The sequence below is a fragment of the Hydra vulgaris genome, chromosome 12 (assembly GCF_038396675.1).
Source record: "Hydra vulgaris chromosome 12, alternate assembly HydraT2T_AEP".
NCBI classification, from domain to species: Eukaryota; Metazoa; Cnidaria; class Hydrozoa; order Anthoathecata; family Hydridae; genus Hydra; species Hydra vulgaris.
Genome location: NC_088931.1, coordinates 82,990,108 through 83,011,342, shown reverse-complemented (window position 1 = coordinate 83,011,342; position 21,235 = coordinate 82,990,108). Strand labels below are relative to the sequence as shown.

The 21,235-nt window shown below is 26.2% G+C and overlaps 1 protein-coding gene across 2 annotated transcripts in view; it reads left to right on the top strand.

Annotated features, from left to right (window-relative positions):
• The first annotated feature begins 1,848 nt into the window (after positions 1-1,848).
• The window catches only part of LOC100206545 (uncharacterized), a 79,007-nt gene continuing 59,620 nt past the window's right edge, over positions 1,849-21,235 (top strand). The window contains exons 1-4 of one of the 2 annotated variants that reach the window (XM_065814692.1): positions 1,849-2,033; positions 15,589-15,693; positions 15,962-16,004; positions 17,196-17,271. In XM_065814692.1, coding sequence (XP_065670764.1) covers positions 1,884-2,033; positions 15,589-15,693; positions 15,962-16,004; positions 17,196-17,271 — 374 coding nt within the window. In that variant the 5' untranslated portion in view covers positions 1,849-1,883. The remainder of the gene's footprint in view (positions 2,034-15,588; positions 15,694-15,961; positions 16,005-17,195; positions 17,272-21,235) is intronic. The other variant, XM_065814693.1, reaches the window with a different exon arrangement.

The window sequence follows — 21,235 nt, the reverse complement described above, 5'->3', positions numbered from 1 at the left end:
TTAGTTTACTAATTGTTATTGTTGCTGATATATATAATCTATGCAACTTTACAAAAAGAAGTTGTGAGAAGTTTAAGAAGTGCGCGATTAAGATAAAAACAGTTTTAATTATTGGTGTTTTAAATAAGTTTCTTCAAGTCGTTAAACAAACCCCCTCATCCTATAAAAAGTATTTCTTTTGATTCGTGGAGGAGTGGTGTTTTTCGCGCTTATTATCACTTTTTATTTGTTTACATTTTTGTTTGTAAAACTTTGTTTTATTGGGTCACATACAACTATAAAGTTTATTGTACAAATGTTTTTTATTTTCCATTCAATTTTTTTCTTTTTACATAAAAGAACATATTTTGTAAATGATTCAAGTTGCTACATACACGATGTCAAGTACTTTTTATCATTTATTGAATAAGCAGTCGTTTACGTTCTTTTAAAGTTACTTCTTTATATTGTTTTATTTTTTATTTTTTTGTATGAATTTTCTTACAGATGAATATCTGTTTGCACGAGTTGGGTTTCTCTGCATTTTTAGTTTTATTAACATATCTTGCATCAAATGGGACCAAACTTGTATAGTGTATCAACACGTGACTCGCATGTTCACATTATGCGAGCACACAAATTTTGTTTTCAACTTTATAACTATATTTATATTTATGTTTCATATTTTTTATTATTAAACCTAAATATGTTTGCTTATAGTATCGATATACAAATTTGAAATCATTATGTTCACATTAAAATATATACATTTATATATATGTATATATGTATATGTATATATATATATATATATATATATATATATATATATATATATATATATATATATATATATATATATATATATATATATATAATATATATATATATATATAATATATATATATATATGTATATATATATATATAATATATATATATATATATATATATATATATATATATATATATATATATATATATATATATATATATATATATATATATATATATATATATATATATATATATATATATATATATATATATATATATATATATATATATATATATATATATATATGTATACAGTACAATCTCTATAATTTGAATCTTCTTAATTCGAAAACCTCCATAGTTCAATTAAATGCGAAGTCACCTTGAAATGCGTTTAAGAAAAATCAACTTTCTATAATTCGAAAATCTCTATAATTCGAACTTTTATTTTTCCCCATAAAATTCGAATTAGAGAGATTCTACTGTATATATATATATATATATATATATATATATATATATATTATATATATATATATATATATATATATATATATATATATATATATATATATATATATAATATGCATATATGTTCATATATATATATATTTTATATATATATATATATGATATATTGTTATATATATGATATATTATTATATATATGATATATTGTTATATATATATATATATATATATATATATATACTTTATTATATATATATATATATACTTTATTATATATATATATATATATATATATATATATATATATATATATATATATATATATATATATATATATACTTTATTATATATATATATATATATACTTTATTATATATATATATATATATATATATATATATATATATATATATATATATATATATATATATATATATATGTATGTATATAAAGCCCTCAGAATTAGGGTCTGTATTCAACAATGCTGACCTAACTGTCGACCTAAAAGTGTTTGAGGTCAGCAAAAAATCGCTGACTCGGTTTTTATGTTTTATGGTAACAGTTTGAGGTATATATGGTTGGCAATTTACTGCTGACCTCATTTTTTTGTCTTTATATTGTTTAAGCTGCATTTTTATTTTAGGTTATTAATTATAAATGGCATTTGGTGCATCGTCTGAAACAGATGGACCAAAAGAATCTAAAAGAAAAAAAGTTGACAATAATGATAAAAAAAAAGTTAAATTGTCACAATATGCCTGCAAAGTATTTTGTCTTGATGGGTCAGAAATTTCATCTAATGTTGATGTATGTTTGTTTTAAAAATAACTGTTACTTTCTATTTTAAATACTAAACTTACTTTTCTTTTGCATTTTTTAAAGTCTATTATTATTTACACTGTATTCCAAGTTTTAATAAATAACAACAACACAATATTTATTTTCCTTTACAATCGTTATGTTAAAAATAATTATAAATAAAAAATATTAGTTATAATGCTGATGGTTCTAAATTATCATAACAATAATTAAATTAATTAAAAATGGTTTTACTCAAACAGAAATTTAAACAAATGAGTATTTTAATGATACACTATATATAAAGCCATCTTAACAAGAAGACTAACATGCCAGATTTTATCAAAAGTCTTTGGTAGGTTAAAAGTAATAGCTCTTATCTCACTGCTTTCATCTAATGCATGATAAAACCATCATAAAAAACCAACAAATAAAGGTTCAGTTCTAATGGTTTCAACAGTTCTAATGGTTTCAACAGTTCTAATGATTTCAACAGTTCTAATGGTTTAAAAAGTTTTAATGGTTGCAACATTTCTAATGGTTTCAACAGTTAACTCAGCAGCAGAACGAGAGGATTAAAAATGATTTAATAGATAATTAAGAGGATCAAAATCAGTATCAATTGTCAAAGGGTAAGTTGTTGGGCTCATGATAAACTCTTAGAATGTTAACTAAGGATTCAAAGACTTTACTAACAAGAGTAAGATGACTGATTAGGCAATAGTGAGAGAAAACAACTTAATCAATTGTTTTTTTTTTTTATAATGCTGCTTACATAATTAGTTTTTATTTCAACAAAAATAAATTAAGCCCTAACTTTATGATGTGCAAGTAATTTAATTTCTTGTAAAGTACCCGTCATTATCTCCACAATTTTAATTTACAAAATTATTTTATTTTAATTTACAAAATTATTTTATTTTAATTTACAAAATTATTTTAATGCTACAGCATTAGTCCAAAAATTTTGGAAATTTATAACACTATTTGCATATTTTCCCATTTTCCTCAATATTTCCTTCTTAATTGCCCAATAAGATTCAATAACTTGAAAACTTGAAAAGAAAATCTCTCCCTCGTTTGTTAAATTTTACATGTTATGAATAAAGAAACTGTATCTCAAATATAAAAGAAAAATTTCATTTTATTTTCCAATTTTTGAGACTGGTTTAGGTCTTGAAAATTAGAAAATATTTTCTTATATATTTTTTTTCCCTATAATACTTACTTATAGGGAAAAAAAATTCACACTCACCTATTTGTTATGACTACCTCTTCCCCCCTCCTTTTTTTTTATCTCCTCCAATGGATAGAAATTGACATTAGTCTTTTTATTCCTAAATTTCTGAAATTTATTAAAATTTTACTGTGGGTGAGTTGAATTATAAAAATGCAGATGTATAGGCTCTTTTTTTTTAAAGTCATCTTGAATAATTTAGTTAGAATTGTATGAATTGGATTGTGATCTTACCTAAAATAGAAATAAAAAACATTGTCAATGTATATCATTAATAGGTAAATTTAATGAGGAAACTTAGAATCATAATCTGAATTTTTTATTTAATTTTTCAATTATTTTAATTATTTAAGTATTTTATTAAATTTGTATTACTAAACTAAACAAGTTTTTCTAAATTAATTGTAATGAATAATAAACAGTTGTTTTTTTATTGACTAGTGTCCAACATTTGGTTGAGTTAATTATTGGTAAAAACATAATATTTAATAAAGTTGTTTATCATCACTTTCTGCATTTCATTATTTTATCACTTTCTACATTATATGTGCCACAATGTGCTTTTTAAGATGTAGCATTTATTATTTTATTTAATTTGGCATTTAATAGTTTATATAATTGAGCCTAAAAGCTAATTCATAGTCAGAATGTAATTATCATTAGAATATCATAAAAGATATAATCTACCTTTGCTTGTTTTTTTACCTAAATAGTTTTAAAGAAAATAGTTCTCACAGCAATAGGTGAGGGACTTCCAGTTAGGCAACATACTGCAATAGTGATAAGTGTTATTGGTAATTCGGGAGGTGATGTTTTTAATTTGCACTATTTTTTTCAATTGTATTTAGAGTTGTGGAGGAAGTTGTAAATAAAGGAAGAGAAATGATTATAAAACATGCCGGTCATAAAATCAAACAAAATTTAACCTAATAAACTTGTTAAACTCTTTCAGTCAACAGACAAATCAAGTTTTTGTCCAGATATCAGGTCTTGTTACGAGATTTCGCTGCGTAACGAAAACGCGTCACACATTTCTAAGTAACTTAACTCGGCAAATATACTTTGTATTGTTAGAAGTTATATTGTGTCACTAGCGTCTTTTTAAGTACCGCATTGTAATTAAAGTTATTTTATTATCGCGTTAAAAATCATACAAACAGTTTTTTTTTCTTACTATAACAAAAGTTACAAATAAAATCTAAGTTCGAAAAATCATTTTTATTATTTTTTTCAAATATGAACTAAATTTTATTTTGAAAAAAATATTTTTTTCATAAAACGTAACATAATATTTATTCATTTTCTTATAATTTTACAGTTGGTTTTTGGTTATTTTATTAACTGTTAATAAATTTTTTTATATTTATCTTGTAAACTCTTTTTAATAATGTTTTTAAACAATAAAGAGTTTTTTTAAATTATTTATCAGTCACCGATAACATATTTGTGATCATAATTTATTTTCATAAATTAAACGAACGTCATTAAAACTTTACGTTATTGAATTAACAATAAGCAAAAGGGTATTAAAAAACATGAGGGTAGGAATTTTTATTTCTATAATTGAGTTTATATTTTTTTATTTTTATGACCAGAATGGTCTCAGAAATTAGAAAACAATATATAATTTTTTTTATTTTTTTTTATTTTGAGGTACAGTTTCTTTTATTATAACAAGTAAAATCGGGGACGTGGTTTCCAAAAGGACTCCAGCTTTGTATTTCTATTTTTTCCTGGTCTCTCGTGTCGAGAAGTTCTAAACATGTTGGTTGACTTATGATCTGCAAAAAGATAAAATTTTAGAAGATTTAATGACTTGGAACTTATTGTTTTAAAGTCTTGAATCCTTGCTGACATTATACCTAAGGACTCCGAGTTCAAAAACTAAAAGTTTTAAATTTTTTCTGATTAGTAGTCCATAAGTTTTTTTTATATTTTTAGAGCTCCTGAATATGAAAAACTAGGAAGAAGTAATCTTTTTGTGACTTTCAAACCAGAGTCCTTTTTGGGACTCTGCATCTCTGAATAAAATTTAATTAACAGGGGGATGGGGTTTTAATAAGCTCAGAGTGGGTTTGAAAATTAATAAACATCAACTGCTATGTATTAAGCACTTAAGAGTACCACGTTTTTTTTTAAGTAACAAATTTAAGTAAATTTGACCATGTTTTTTTTCTGTTTAATAAGAAAGACCACTCTCCAATTCTTTGTAATAACTCTAACTAAACTATTCAGAACGACATCTAAAAAAAATCAAGCTACATTGGCATTTTTGTAATAAAACTTGAAAAATGCGGTAAAGATAAAAATTACAGGCGTAATGTTTATTGTTAAATATTTTGTTGTTTTATTGGATTCCTTGAAAATGTAAGTGTACACATTTTCAGCTTTTCATTGCACACAGAACAGAAACAATGACCAAAACCATTTTTTAAAATAGTGGGTTTTCATTGGTTCAAGGCAAAGTTTGAATAGTCATATCCAACCCTCGGAATTAGGTCGGCATTCGGTAATGCGACCTAACTGCCGACCTGAAAGTGTTTGAGGTCAGCAAAAAATTGCCAACCTCATTTCTTTGTTTTATGGTAAGACCTTTGTATCAAAAAGTTTTTGCCAACCTGATGCCGACCTCAAAAGATTGAGGTTGGCAAATAATTGCCAACCTCTTTTTTCATAATTTTGAGGGTTGCATATCTTTGAAACCATTTGGAATTAGATGGTAAAATTTTGGGATTGTTTATAACTTATTAAAATCTTTGAGTGGTGTAAAAATTAGCAAAATATGAGACTTAGGATTGCATGCCCTGGATGTTTTGACACGGAATTGCCCTTTGGGGAATTAGCATCCTTTGGAACAAAATTGATTATATTTCTTATTCCACTGTATTACTTTTTTGGAATAGTGGATTGATGCCAAATCTGGCCAAAATAAGGTTGGTTGTTGGTGCTTTTTAATTAGAGGAAGGAGTTGTTTTTTTCAAGCATTCATTTAAATATAGATCTGATGTCAAAGATTGATTTGTTATGCAAGGAGAGCTTTTAAAACTGCAACTGAAAATAGCCTGCCATACAAGGAGTTTGGGAGCAAATTTTTTAACTGAAATGCACTTAAATTTGTCAGAAGCTTTATAATATTTCAACTGATAATAGTATTGATTACCTGGAAGCATCGAGTGATCTTTTTTACAGTAAGTTTCATTGTCTTCTAAAATGCATAATTTTTTATTTGTAATTAATTTAAGGAAATTTTTAGTTCTTCCAATTGCCTTGATTTCTCCATCAAGTGACCTTTTTGGTATATTTTCCTTGAAAAAAGATTTTAGATTTTCTTTTTTAAATACTATTTGAATGAAAGATCTACTGCATTTAAACTTTGTAGCTAAATCTTGAGTCAAATTTCAACGAATTGAGTTGACTATTGATTTCAGCTTCTTTTTGGAAATAAATCTTGATTTTCCCCCACTTCCCAGTTTTCTTTTTACAGTTTTGTTTTCCTCATGTTTTATAACAATTCCAACATTTGATTTTGGAACTTTACATGCTTTTGAAATCGTGGAATATGAGAACAATGGATTTTCCATGTAAAACTTCAATTTTTTTTTTGATATTTAGGTTCTTTACTCAACTTATAAAAACAAATGAGAAGTAAGCAAAACTATACCCACTCACAAAAAAAACTAGTTATGTAAGCATCATTAGAAAAAAGCCATTACAATTAAGTTTTTGAGAAAACTCAATTTAAAATTGTCAGAATTTCAACCAATCATGGTGATAGAGTAATAAAGAGAGCTCTAGAGAAAACTTTTATTATAGAAAACTGATATTTTGACTGCACTGAACAAGCTGTAGAATAGTTTATGTGAGAAACTCTTTCCTATCATTGTAAAGTTGCATCTCTTTCTCTTTTCTACATATTATGGTCGCTGCTCAAAGGAGTTATCAGCTCTAGTTCCATCAACTAAAACTCATTCTTATTTGACTTGTCATTCAGCTAAGTCTCGTTTGTTTACTGTATCTGTCTTTACATGCTCTAAAGACTTTTATTTGTCTAGTTTTTTTCCTGCATTCCAACCCTCTGGATCTCTCTCCCATTTTCATGTTTTCTTGAATCATACAACCTGCAACTCTTTATATCTTCTGTCAACCGTTTAGTTCCTCAATAACTCTATTCTTTTTTTCCTAGTAATTTCCAACTTAATATTGGTTGCTTGCAGCCTTGTTGGGAGTAAATCAGAATAAAGAAATGTATATATATTTATTATTGATATATATATATATATATATATATATATATATATATATATATATATATATATATATATATATATATATATATATATATATATATATTAGGGTGGATCCAACGCCCCATACATTCAAAAATTGATCTGTCCCTGTTCTTAAAACTTTCTATTGGCCCTCACAAGACACCCTGTTAAATTTTTTCAAAATTGAATGAGATTTAGGGGGGCCACCTCAAGTCTGAAACTTGCAACGAGACCCTAAACAGAAGAGAAAATTTTTTTTTAAATGTATGTCATGTTGGGTCTCAAAAGAAGCGAAACTTTATAAAAATTTCAAAAATAGTTATCATTTTTTTTGTTAAAAATACCTTGGAAAAAAAGGTTTTTTTAATTTTTTGTTAAAAAATAATAATTTTTATGCAATAAAACTTAGAATAATAATTCTTGTGTAAAATTTTGTTATTTTTGAAATTTTTATAAATTTTTGCTTCTTTTGAGACCCAACATGTCATACTTTTGAAAAACTTTTTTTCCTTCTGTTTAGGGTCTTGATGCATGTTTCAGACTTGAGGTGGCCCCCCTAAATCTCATTCAATTTTGAAAAAATTTAACAGGGTGTCTTGTGAGAACCAATAGAAAGTTTTAAGAATAGGGACAGATCAATTTTTGAATGTATGGGGCGTTGGATGCACCCTAATATATATATATATATATATATATATATATATATATATATATATATATATATATATATATATATATATATATATATATATATATTTGTTGAATTTAATTAAGATGGGTGTGTATAAACTTTTTGTTTTTAAATATATTTTGATGTTATTATAACCCTAACCCTAATATAACAACATCAAAATATATTTAAAAACAAAAAGTTTATACACTGCTGTCTTAATTAAATTCAACAAATATGTATATATATATATATATATATATATATATATATATATATATATATATATATATATATATATATATATATATATATATATATATATATACATACATATATAGTTAATTAAATATATAGTTAATTATATGAAATGTAATTATCTATAGTAAATGTAAATAAACCATGTTTATTGTGTCAATATATAAAACTAAAACCAATTAAGATAAAATTGAGGAAGATAAAAGTTAATCTAAGAAGTTGTTATACATGACTGCTCCAACCGTGTTAACCTTTAAGCATACCAAAATAAAAAGAACCTCTGTAAATCTCAGTATTAATTGTCTTATTTAAATCTGAAATTAAAATATGAATTAAGATATTGCCATTAAAGTTGAATTTAGTAGCTTAAATAATGATTTTTTTAAAATTTACCAAAAAACTCAAAAAAAAATCCTTCATTTTTTTCCCAAAAAACCACCAAAAAACCCTAAAAAACACGACCCATAAAAACATGTCATATCTCTACTAGAGCCTATCTATTGTGTGATGAACATTAAAGCTACCAATAACAATTAAATTTGCTGAGGAATAGAGAGAAAGGGCTCATTAAATTTTTCAAAAACATCATCAAAAAGAGTGCTGTATTGATTCTTATTATTCTACAAAATATTGTGAATCTTTATTAGAAGTCCTTATTCTTTTTCTTCTTCTTCATTAAATTTTGGGAATTTTAAGTCTATTGGGAATTCCATGGCTAACACCTTGATTTAACACTTTAATCAAAATTAATAATTCTGAATATAATAGTATTAGTGCCCACTCGTGTTTTGACTAATTTGATTTAATACAAGAAAAAGTCTCTCAGCACTTTTTATATGAAAGTATAAGAAATTTCTACTCAGATACGTAAATGTTAGTGTTGTTATCAACTTGGACTAAATCAACATCGACTAAACGACTAATTTTGAATTTCGACCAGTCAAAAGTTAAAATTAGTCGACTTTGAAAAATCAAACAGTCAGTTTAATTGGCTATGGATTTTCTACCAATTGACTAAAAGCTAATTTAGTAGATTAATAATTTTAAAATCTTTATATCTTTTTATTCAATTTATTTTTTTCAATTTTTAATTTTTATTTGTTTATTTAATAACAATACTACTATAACTATTGCATACTTTTTGTGTGTACTCTCTTTAAGTTTTATAAAATTCATAGCATATTAGCAATATTTATACCTAATTAAACCTTTGGTTATGTTTTTTTTTTATTTGTTTTGTTTACGCTGTAATTTTCATATATACTTTTATACAAGGCCATTCCAAGCTGGCTTGAGGCCCTGGTACAAAATTAAATCATGAAGCTCCAAAGTCTAAATGTTATCTATGCAATAACATTCTCAATATGATTGTATAGACTTTTTATATTTATCAAGTGTTTAAGGCAGTTCCTAAATCATTAGGATCTACAAATAAATTGTCTCATTGTTGGAATGACCCTGCTCTTATTTTGTTTTGCTCCATTATTTTTTAAAGCATGTACATGAAATAAGTGTGAAAGAAAAACATCTAATTTTTTTTAACTATAAGGTACATTAATATAAGAAGATAAAATATTTTAAAGAAATTAATTTATACCTGTGGGTATCTAATAAAATTTCAAACTTTTGTTTTGGTGGTTCTCATAGGCTTACGCACAGAATAACAATCAAAACTATTTGATGTTTTTTAAATGACATTTTCAAATTTTTAATGTTTCTGCATAGTTTTTTTTTTTTTTTTAAATTTTCTGTCTAATAGTTACCCAGTACTTTGCAATAAATTACTGGCATAATATTTTGCAATAAATAATACTGGGCAGTTTTGAGAATTTGCTACTTTAGACAACTTTAAGGTCATTTTTTTTATACCATTCCATAGCCAGTTTGTTATAATGACTTGATGATAAATCAGGCCAGAATATCATGTGATTTAGAGGATGTATAAGACATTTTAGTTAACATGCTTTAACATATTTTACCAAAAAATGTGGGCTCAGAAATATAGGGTGTTGATTTTTTTTTATTCCTGCAAATAGCTTGCCAAATCAAAGCTTTTAGTGTATTAAAATTTCTCATCTGCTTTTCCTCTATATTTGGAATTATAATAGACAGTACTAGAAATTTGCTGATGATAATACTTCATAAAAGTTTCATCATTATAATTCAGAAATTTTTAGAAATGTAATTGTCATGCAACTTTCCTCAGTGGGTTCTTGCTTTTTTTTTTGGATTTCAGAACAGTTAGGCACTTTTTGTGATTTGAAGGCTTTAAAAACATGTTTATATCAAACTTTTATGACAAAACAAAAAGAAAATTCTCATATTTTTGTGCGTTCCTATAGTGAGAGTCTTTGATTATTCAAAAATCTGTGAACCAGTTTTCTAACAAGTTTTATATCTTAAAAAACCTCCTTTCCTCCATTACCAGATTTGCATTTGATTGATTTTGTTTAGGAAAAACAATATGAACTAACGATGAAGAAATGTATTTGCAACTTTTTTGCTACTGAATTGTAGCTAAAATTAGATTTTCCATAAAGTTTGTGTAAAATATTTTTTTAAACGTCTTCTTCTTTTGTCATTTTTAAAACTTATTTTAAATTAAATGGGAAATCTAAAATCTTTATTTGAAATCATTACATGTTGCCAACAAAAAACAAACACAATAAAAAATATACCAATACAACCACTGAAATAAAACTATGTATTTACTCTTTCACATTTATTTCGTGTACACACTTTAAATGATGTGACATAATAGAATAGTAAGCAAATACTAATTACTTTATAATTTTTATTGCAAGTTATTTCGAAAAGAAAATGTATTCTCATATTTTGACTAAAGTTGACTTCAAAAATGTATTAGTTGATTTTAGTTGACTTTTGAAAATATATTAGTCAATTTAGTTGGCAGTTGAATTATTTAAAAGTTGTAACAACACTATTTGGTCCTCTTCTCTTTCAGTTATATATCAATGATCTTCATGAATGTATCTCTTCAGTTGCAAAATTATATGCAGATGATACTAAAATCGTATCTGTTATAAAAGAAGATAACGATCTAATTAACATGGAAAATGTTATTGTTGACTGAATGGTCAAATGTATGGTTAATGGAATTTAACATAAATAAACGCAATGTTATACACATCAGAAGAAAAAAATATTAACTACAACTACACAATGAAACAAGAAAATCAAAGAATCTTATGCTTAATCAGAAAAAGCTTAATTTATTTTAACACTGAAATGGTAAGGCAGTTATACACACTGCTGGTTAGGCCACACCTAGAATTTGCAGCTCCAGTATGGTGTCTAAGTAATAAAAAAACCATGGAAAAAATTCAAAGACAAGTAACAAAATTAGCACCTGAACTAAAATTTTTAAGTTATACTGAAAGATTGACAGGTCTCACAACACTGAAAGATTGACAGGTCTCACAACACTGAAAGATTGACAGGTCTCACAACACTGAAAGATTGACAGGTCTCACAACACTGAAAGATTGACAGGTCTCACAACACTGAAAGATTGACAGGTCTCACAACACTGAAAGATTGACAAGGTCTCACAACACTGAAAGATTGACAAGGTCTCACAACACTGAAAGATTGACAAGGTCTCACAACACTGAAAGATTGACAAGGTCTCACAACACTGAAAGATTGACAAGGTCTCACAACACTGAAAGATTGACAAGGTCTCACAACACTGAAAGATTGACAAGGTCTCACAACACTGCAAGATTGGGTCTCACAACACTGAAAACAAGGCATATAGTAGGTGTTCTTATTGAGTTTTTTAATAAAATAATTACTGGGATTGATAAGATATTTTGGTATAAAGAGCTTCATAAAGCTTCTTCCAAAAGTCTAAGAGGTCATTCAATAAAATTTAAAAGAGAGTTTGCAAAAATGGCCCTGAGACATTTTTTTTCACAAACAACCTGAAAAAGTGGTATCTGCTAAGACAGTAAATTCTTTTAAAGCTAGACTTGATAAACATTTGTTAACGGCTGTTAAAGTATAAAATCTAAACTTAATGCTCTGGGACAATAGTCGTTAAATCAGTTTTTATTACTATTACTATTACTAGTAAATATATATGTATAAACATTATGTCATTTAAAATTATGTAATAGTTTCATTTGTATAGTACTACGTACAAACGTCTGTAAGTGTAACTTTAGCATAAGTTGAGTTTGCGGGTGGTATATAGAACAATTGTGTATAATATATGTATAATTTAAGAAAACTTAAAAAATTTTTTGTTAGCAATTACAGTCATTTTTGCAATATATATTGCAGAAACGACACTGAGAACAGCTCACTGAATCATTGAGCTATTGAAAATATAGGTTCAAGCAAAAAACAAACCATTTTATAAATTTTTTATACCAGTTACAATTAATCAATTCTTTTCAAGTAGGTTACTCTAAATAAACACAATTTGCATATCTATATTATATAATAATTATAATATATTATATAATAATTATCATATATTATATAATAATTATCATATATTATATAATAATTATCATATATTATATAATAATTAACACAAATATGTTTTATGCAAATGTAAAAAATTAACTTATATAGGATTATTTACAAATATCAATAAATATAAATGTCAGTAGATAAGTTGAATATCTAATTTTTGAAAACTTTAACAAATAACATTGTGTTATTTTATGAAAACTTTAACAAATAACATTGTGTTATTTTATGAAAACTTTAACAAACGACATTGTGTTATTTTATGAAAACTTTAACAAATAACATTGTGTTATTTTATGAAAACTTTAACAAATAACATTGTGTTATTTTATGAAAACTTTAACAAATAACATTGTGTTATTTTATGAGAACTTTAACAAATAACATTGTGTTATTTTATTTTAACATTTATTGTAGTTTTTTATATTCTATTCTTTTGAAATAAAATTCCAAATTACAATAAAACTAAATTTTAAACTTACTCAAACCGTAGTCAGTCTAAAAAATATTATCCTCATTAATACTTGTAATTTTAAGTATAACAAAACAATAATAATAAAGTGTATTGAACTAACTAAAAAGCATTTCAACTCTTTCCAATCGCTCTAAAATATAGAATAAAATTTGTTTGTTACTAACTAATATTCAAAGATAAAATCTAAGAAAGATTTATCATCTCTAACTTGCATGCAGACCTTGCTTGAATAACTGCAAAATGCAACACAACCGTAAATGTTAATTTTAACATTTACGGTTGTAAAAACCGTAAAATGTTTTCTGTTTAACAACTCAGGTCCTAATAAAAAAAGTTTAGTAGAATATATTTTTAGAATGTCTCTTAAAGTGCATTTTCAAAACCAGCATGTACACTTATCACTTAGATTTTTTCAAATCTTTAATAAAAAATAGGTTTAACTCTTTTTATCCATACCTTTCTATAGTGAGTGATAAAATTTGTTGCTGTATTGCGAGTACATATATGGATTTTTTTTGAATTTATGTAATTTTTGAAAAATGGCTTTCCCATGTCTGAGTAAATTTGTTTTTAGAAATATGGATATTTTAGATTTTGGACTGATTTAGATATTGGTGAAGATAATAATTTGCTAGAATATAAAAATACAAAAGGTGGAAGAACCAGATGAACATGGTGGAAGAACCAGATGAACATGGTGGTATTTAAATAAGTAATAAAAAAATTCCTGTTAATTGTGTTGCTGATATAGAATATGCTGCAGATTTTTTAACCTATAACAACATACATGCTGATATGGTCCATGGTCATATAGTCCATTATAAATTTTTTTAGCAGAGGAGGTAATAATCGCTGGAATTGTTTTTTATTGTTAATTTTTGAAAAGGTTGAGAATGATGTATATTTTGATCTAAATAGTATCCATGATAAGAGGGTTTAAAAGTTTGAACTGGACATATGCAATCTTAAAATTTTAAAATTTAGTTATTGAGTGATTGACAGTTGATGACCATTGTATTGATCTTGTACTGCATAGATAACCTCTGTTGCAAAAATATGTACACTTAGTCTTTTTATTTAATAAAAATAGTATTTTCACAATAATGACTTTGAAACAAGGTTGGGAAAATATTATCAACTTTAAGTATTGTCAGATAGGCATTGCTAAATGTGTGTTTAATTTCTGTATGGTATGGACCTACTCTAGCAGCCAAGCCTCAGTCTCTATTAAATTGTAAGGTTACTTGTTTTTCCTCTACAAGTATTAATATGGTTGTTTTTGTAGAAGACACAATCTTGTGGATTTATCATTAAAAAATATTTTTTGCTGTAATTGTTCCTTCAATCTCAAAGAGCTTTTTATTTAAGTTTTTTCCTCAAACATCTGAAAATAAAAAAAGAATTTTGTGTCTTCTGTCAACTGTTTTTTTAAATGATTTTCTGGTTTATGTTATTTTCAGTTTTTTTTCTTCTGTCAGCTGTTTTTTTTTAATGATTTTCTGATCTATGTTATTTTCAGTTTCCTGTCTTCCATTTACTGTTTTTTTTTTACTCTTTTTAAAAAAAAAAAAAAAAAGTGAGTATCATTGTAATATCATTAATAATTTCTTTTATCCTAGACTTTTTTAATGTCTCTCAATATCTTAATAATTACAGATAATCTTTTTTTAAATTGAGTTTTTTTTTTTTTTTTTTTTTTTTTTTATTAAACTACTCAAGGCCGATAAAGCCACTACAGATGAGGAGGTTACTTAATAGTGGTTATAACCCTCTCTCAACTCTATAACTCCGAAACACAAGCCTTGACCAACAAGGCCGCTGCGCGGAGAAACAAGTTGAGCGCGGTACTACCAGGGACGTGGTGGGGATCGAACTCGAGTTGTTGATCGAGTTGTTTTATATTATAAATATAGGTTACTAGATTTACCAGTTGAACTTTTAGTTTGATATTGATAGTCTTTTGTTTTATTAATTGTTTATTCTCTTTATCCAATAGTGGTCTATACTTAGAGAGTATTTGAATTGTGAGATAAATTACAAATATAATTGTAGTTTTTTTAAAAAAGGCGGGTAGTTATTTTTTATTTCATCAGGTTTATTGTTAAATGTTTTATTTTCTATTTTAATTTCTGTAAAAATATTGTTCATTTTAGAAATCAAGCAAAGGAGAAGTTCTTTTCAATAACGTTGTTGCTACTTTATCTATCACACAAAAGGAATATATGGGTTTATTGTTTTTTAATGAGACTGGAGTCAAGGTTAATTTTATTTGTTTTGTTAAAACATGATACCCCATGAATACCCCCTGCTCACTATTATGCTTGCTTAGTTTACTTGAGTGTTTAATTGAGTAATTCTTGGATGACTTAATTGAGAAGAGCTAGTAGAAAGATTTTCTGTTGCATAACTATTTCTTTTTAAGTATAAAAGTATATGATTTATTAAAATGAAGTATATTATAAAATGCTATCATATGTATTGTTTACATGAAATATGAAAAAAAACTTTACTATTTTTTTATTTTAGTGCTGGTTAGATATTCACAAAGAAATGAAACATCAGATAGGAGGTAATTTTAAAAGTTCAACTATAAGAAGGCACAAAAATTAAAATTTCATATAGATTTTCCAGTTTATAGTTGCAACATAACTGTTGCTGCAGTTATGTAGTTTACTGGTGCTACAGTTATGTAGTTTACTGGTGCTACAGTTAGCTTTTAATTTCTAATTTTTATATATAAATTTTGAGAAAAATTTTGTAATTTTTTTTTGCAAAAATTTTGTTGAAGCATTTCTTTAGAAACATTGTTGCTTCATGTTTTGAACTAACTTTAAATGACGTATCCAGAAAATAATGAAACTGTTTAAGCAGTCAGACTTCTTAATGATAGTCACTGCTGTAAATAAAATATATTTTAAGATTGATTGAATGCTGTGGTACTTTACTTGGGTTGTTTAATGAACAGGGACCTTAAGCAAGTTTTTTAAATATATGTTATCAATAAATATTATAATTTAAAATTTTACCTTGTTTTGTTTTTGTACAGTGAAGCCATATTTATTTTAGTACTTTTCTTTTTTGGTAACATTTATAAAATTTTATGTTAAAATGAAAAAAACTTTATTTGAAACTTGTTTAAATGTGTTTTTCATTGAATTAAATGTGTTTTTCATTGAATTAAATGTGTTTTTCATTGAAATCTCAAAAATTGAATATCTTCCAATCCATATGCAAAGTTAGCACATGCTAAGATTGCATCTATTTATTGTGTCATTTTTCTTACTCCTGATCTATAAATCACTTATTTGTTCTTGTATGAAATGTTGTCATATTTAGGCTGCTTCTTTTAATGAGGCTGTCTTTAAATTTGCAAGGTTTTTTAACAATTTAAAGTACAGTAGTTTGCAGGTTAACTTTTGCAGGTCTTTCTTGCTTTTTAACTTTCTTTGAAGCATAAGTAAGTGGTTAACATAACATAAATAGTGTTTGTTTGCAGTTTGATTGGTTGTTTGGAGTAAATTCATTAAAAAAAAACATAAACATATGTTAGGTATATGTTGCTTATCATGTTACAAGTTGTATGTTTAGCTCTTTAATATGTCACTTGTTGTATGTTTAGAACAATAAAATAGTTTTAGATGTGTTGTACAGAAAAAATGAGTGTGCTTCCAAATCAAAATAATAAAATAAATGATTTGAAAGCACTATTTTTCTCTTGGCAAGCTTTTAAAAATAATTTTTAATTTTTTTTTACTTTTAGATGCTGATGCAAAGTTTTATTTTCGAATTAAGTTTTATGAGCCTGAACCTACAAGAATTTATGATGAGTTTACACGGTAATTATATAAATTGCTAATTATATTTTGTTAAAACAAATTATATATATATATATATATATATATATATATATATATATATATATATATATATATATATATATATATATATATATATATATATATATATATATATATATATATATATTTTGTAAAGTTGACTAAAATCAACTTATACACTTTTGAAAGGTGATTAATAGTCGATTTTGTCAAAATATGGAAATTTTTAAAGTTGTGATAAAAGTAATAAAGTAATTTTTAGCTTCTTGTTTTTTAACATCATTTAAATATTAATGAAACAAAACAATATGAGAGCAGGGTCCACTCCAACAACAAGATAATTTTTTCCTGAGCCCCAATTATTTAGGGTCCATTTTAAATACTTGCAAAATATAAAAATTTCCTTTACAATTATATTTGCAATGGTATTTTATGGATGACATTTAGATTTTAGAGCTTCACAATTTAACTTTTAGTCGATTAACTTATTTCTAACTTTCGACTAGTCAACTTTTAGTTGATTTAGTCACAGCACTAATTTTTATATAATTGTGTAACAACACTAATTATTATATAAATATTTTAATTTAAAAATCTTTTTGATTAACTAGTATAATTGTTTAGCTCTTAACTAAAATAGTTTTAAGGAAATATTATTTTTTTAAAAAAAAGGTACTAATGGTGATATAAGCCTCACATTTGTCCTATAACGCCACCCACAACTTTTTTTATATTTCGTTATTCAAAACACATGTTAAGTTAAATATATGAATAAAAGATAAATCATTATTCATTAAATCACAATATTTATTTAACTTTTAAATAAAATATTTCAGTAATTTTAGATGAAAAAATGTGGTAGTGATGTGGTAGATAGTTCACCTCATAAGCAAAAAGTTCCAAGTTCGATTCCTACCATGTCTTTGGTAGTACCGCGCTCAACTTGTTTCTCCATGCAGCAGTCTTGTTCATCAAGGTTCATGTTTCAGAGTTATTGAGTTAAGTAATAACTCTGAAACATGAACCTTGTAAGGTTGTAACCACAGTTAAAAAGTAGCCTCCTCGACTGTTGTGGCCTTCATGGTTTCAAGGAGGTGAATTAATATTAAAATAAAATAAAAAAAATTAATAATCAATTAATAATAATTGTTTAATCGCTACAAAACATTACTCGTCTTTTTTGTTGTTGCTTATCAAGTTTTTTCAAGTTTATATTTTGTTACCATTTTTCTATAAAATGCCTAATATAATAAAAGAATTGGTAAAATTTTTTATGATTTAAATGTTTTGTGTCATTTTAACATGGCTTATTTATTTATCCATAGCAGGTTTTTCCACTCCATATCCATACTTTTTAAAGTTTTAAATCTAGTTTAAATCAAGCATTGTGATGTCACACAAAAATGTCAGCATTGCATGGTGAAAATTTTTCATAATGGTGAAGACATGTTCATTAGAGCAAATATCTAGTTAAAAAAACATTAAATATTAATTTAAGCGTAATTTTATGCAGTTATTTACACATTAATTTGACATGTGTTCCAAAACACTATTTTTCATTTTTTTTTCATCAACTCATGCTACTATTGTTTTAAATTAACTTTATTGAATTTCATTTTAAAATATATTATTTTAATTAACAATGTTTTTTTCGCTCAGACTTTTAAAAACAATTTAACATGTGTGTAATCATTAGTTTTTATACATCGAAAACAGACAGTTTTCAATATTTTTTTTGCTAATAATCTTTACTATTAGATATCAGATAAACTATCCTCCAATATCCTCCAAACATTTGGCTATGTAAATCTCATGCTAAATGTATGTAAATAGGCATGCATCATAAATATTTTGCTACTTTTTGCAATAAAAAAAGTTATAAAAGATTGGTCTTCAGTTAATGGTCAGTTGATGAGAAATACCGAACATGTCAAAAAGATGTTTTGTACACAAAGAATACCTACAAAATCTTTCATTACTGTTATGATATATAAGTTCTGTAAATATAAATCTAAAAAAGTTATTTTATGACAAATACATGCATTGAAAAACAACGAAGTGCTTTATATTGACTGAGGGTTTGGGGCATCAACCTTTTCTTTCATTTTTCTTGATTTTGTTCCTTCTTTTTTCTGTAAAAGCTATATGCTAAGCGGTGATAACTAAGTTTTGGCACAAATTTAAACTGAAATTTAATAGTGTTAAAAATTTTATTTTAGATCTATGAAATACATTATAATATTATCAATTGAGTTTATTATAAAAAATTAATAATAAAAAAATAATTTTTTTGCCTTTTTCAATCCCAAACTTTTACCTTTCTCAATCCCTAACTCAAATAGTCAACTTTTCAACTAGCTTTCTAGACAACCCGAATCATTTACCTTCTCAACTTGACTTATGTCTTGATTCTGATCCTAGTCAATGCTCAATTTCTCCATATTCACCCTTAGGTGCTTCTGATCACAGTTTGATCTCTCTAAAACTATTATCTCATTCTTTTTCATCAACTAAATCCCCCAACCATCGTACCTCTTACAATTACCTTAAAGCTGACTGGGACTCTTTCCATGATTTTCTTCGTGATGGCCATTGGGTAGAAATCTTTCATCTTCCTGTTGACAAATTTGCTTCTTACATAACTTCGTGGATTCAGGATGGCATGGAATCTGTTATTCCCTCTCGACGATTCCAGGTCAAGCCTCACTCTTTTCCATGGTTTTCCTCACATTGTGCTGCTGCAATTGCTAATAGAACCCATTACTTCTATATCTATCAGCTAAACAATTCTCCAGAAAACAGACGTCTGTTTATTACTGCTAGAAACCATTGGAAAAAGATTTTGTCTAACACCAAAGCCCGCTATTCTCAGGTCATGAAATCTCGTATTTCATTACAAAAATTAAGCTCTTGTGACTTCTGGAGAATCTTTAATAGTGTTAATAATAAGGGCAAATCTGTAATTCCATCTCTCTTGTATGGTTCAGACTTTGTGACCTCACCTAAAGACAAAGCTGAATATTTTGCTAAGAACTTTTCATCAATATTATCTCTTGATTCCACTAGTTGCGTTCTACCTGATATAGCTGTCAAACAGGTTGATCCATTGCTTGACATTTGTATCACTTCAGCTTCTGTATCTAAAGTGATTTCTTGCTTAGACTCTTCTACAGCTTGCGGCCCAGACAACATACCTTTTATAGTCTTGCAGAAGTGTTCTCCAGAGCTGTTGTCTATACTTTCAAAACTATTCAACAAGTGCTTATCAGCGTCTTGTTTTTCAGCCTGCTGGAAAGCGGCATCTGTTATCCCTATTTTCACAAATTCTGGAGAGCGATCTGATTCGTCTAACTACCGTCCCATAAGTCTTCTTCCTATCATAAGCAAGGGTTTTGAATCTTTAATTAACAAACACTTAATTTCTCATCTTGAATCTAATAACTTACTTTCTGACCATCAATATGGATTTCGATCTTCTCGTTCTACAGCTGATTTGCTAACAGTAATAACCGATAGGTTTTATTGTGCATTAAGATAAAGGTGGAGAGCCATCGCTCTTGACATTTCTAAAGCTTTTGATAAAGTTTGGCATGCTGGTCTTCTCCATAAGCTTTTTTCTTAAGGTGTATCTGGTAACATCTTTAAGATTATTGAATCCTTCCTTACCAATCCTAGTATAAAAGTATCTCGATAGACAGCACTCTTCTTCATATCCTGTAACTTCAGTGGTTCCTCAAGGTTTTATCCTTGGTTCTATACTCTTTTTAATTTACATTAACAATCTCCAAAAAATTCCCACACCTAAGGTAGCATTGTTTACTGATGATACTACCATTTATTCTTGTCTTGATTAAAAGCCAACATTCTCTAATTGTTTGGAGGGGGCATTTGAGCTCAAAAAGGATCTCATTTCTGCTACTGCATGGGGCTTTCAGCAGCTGGCAAACTTTAATTTAGATAAAAC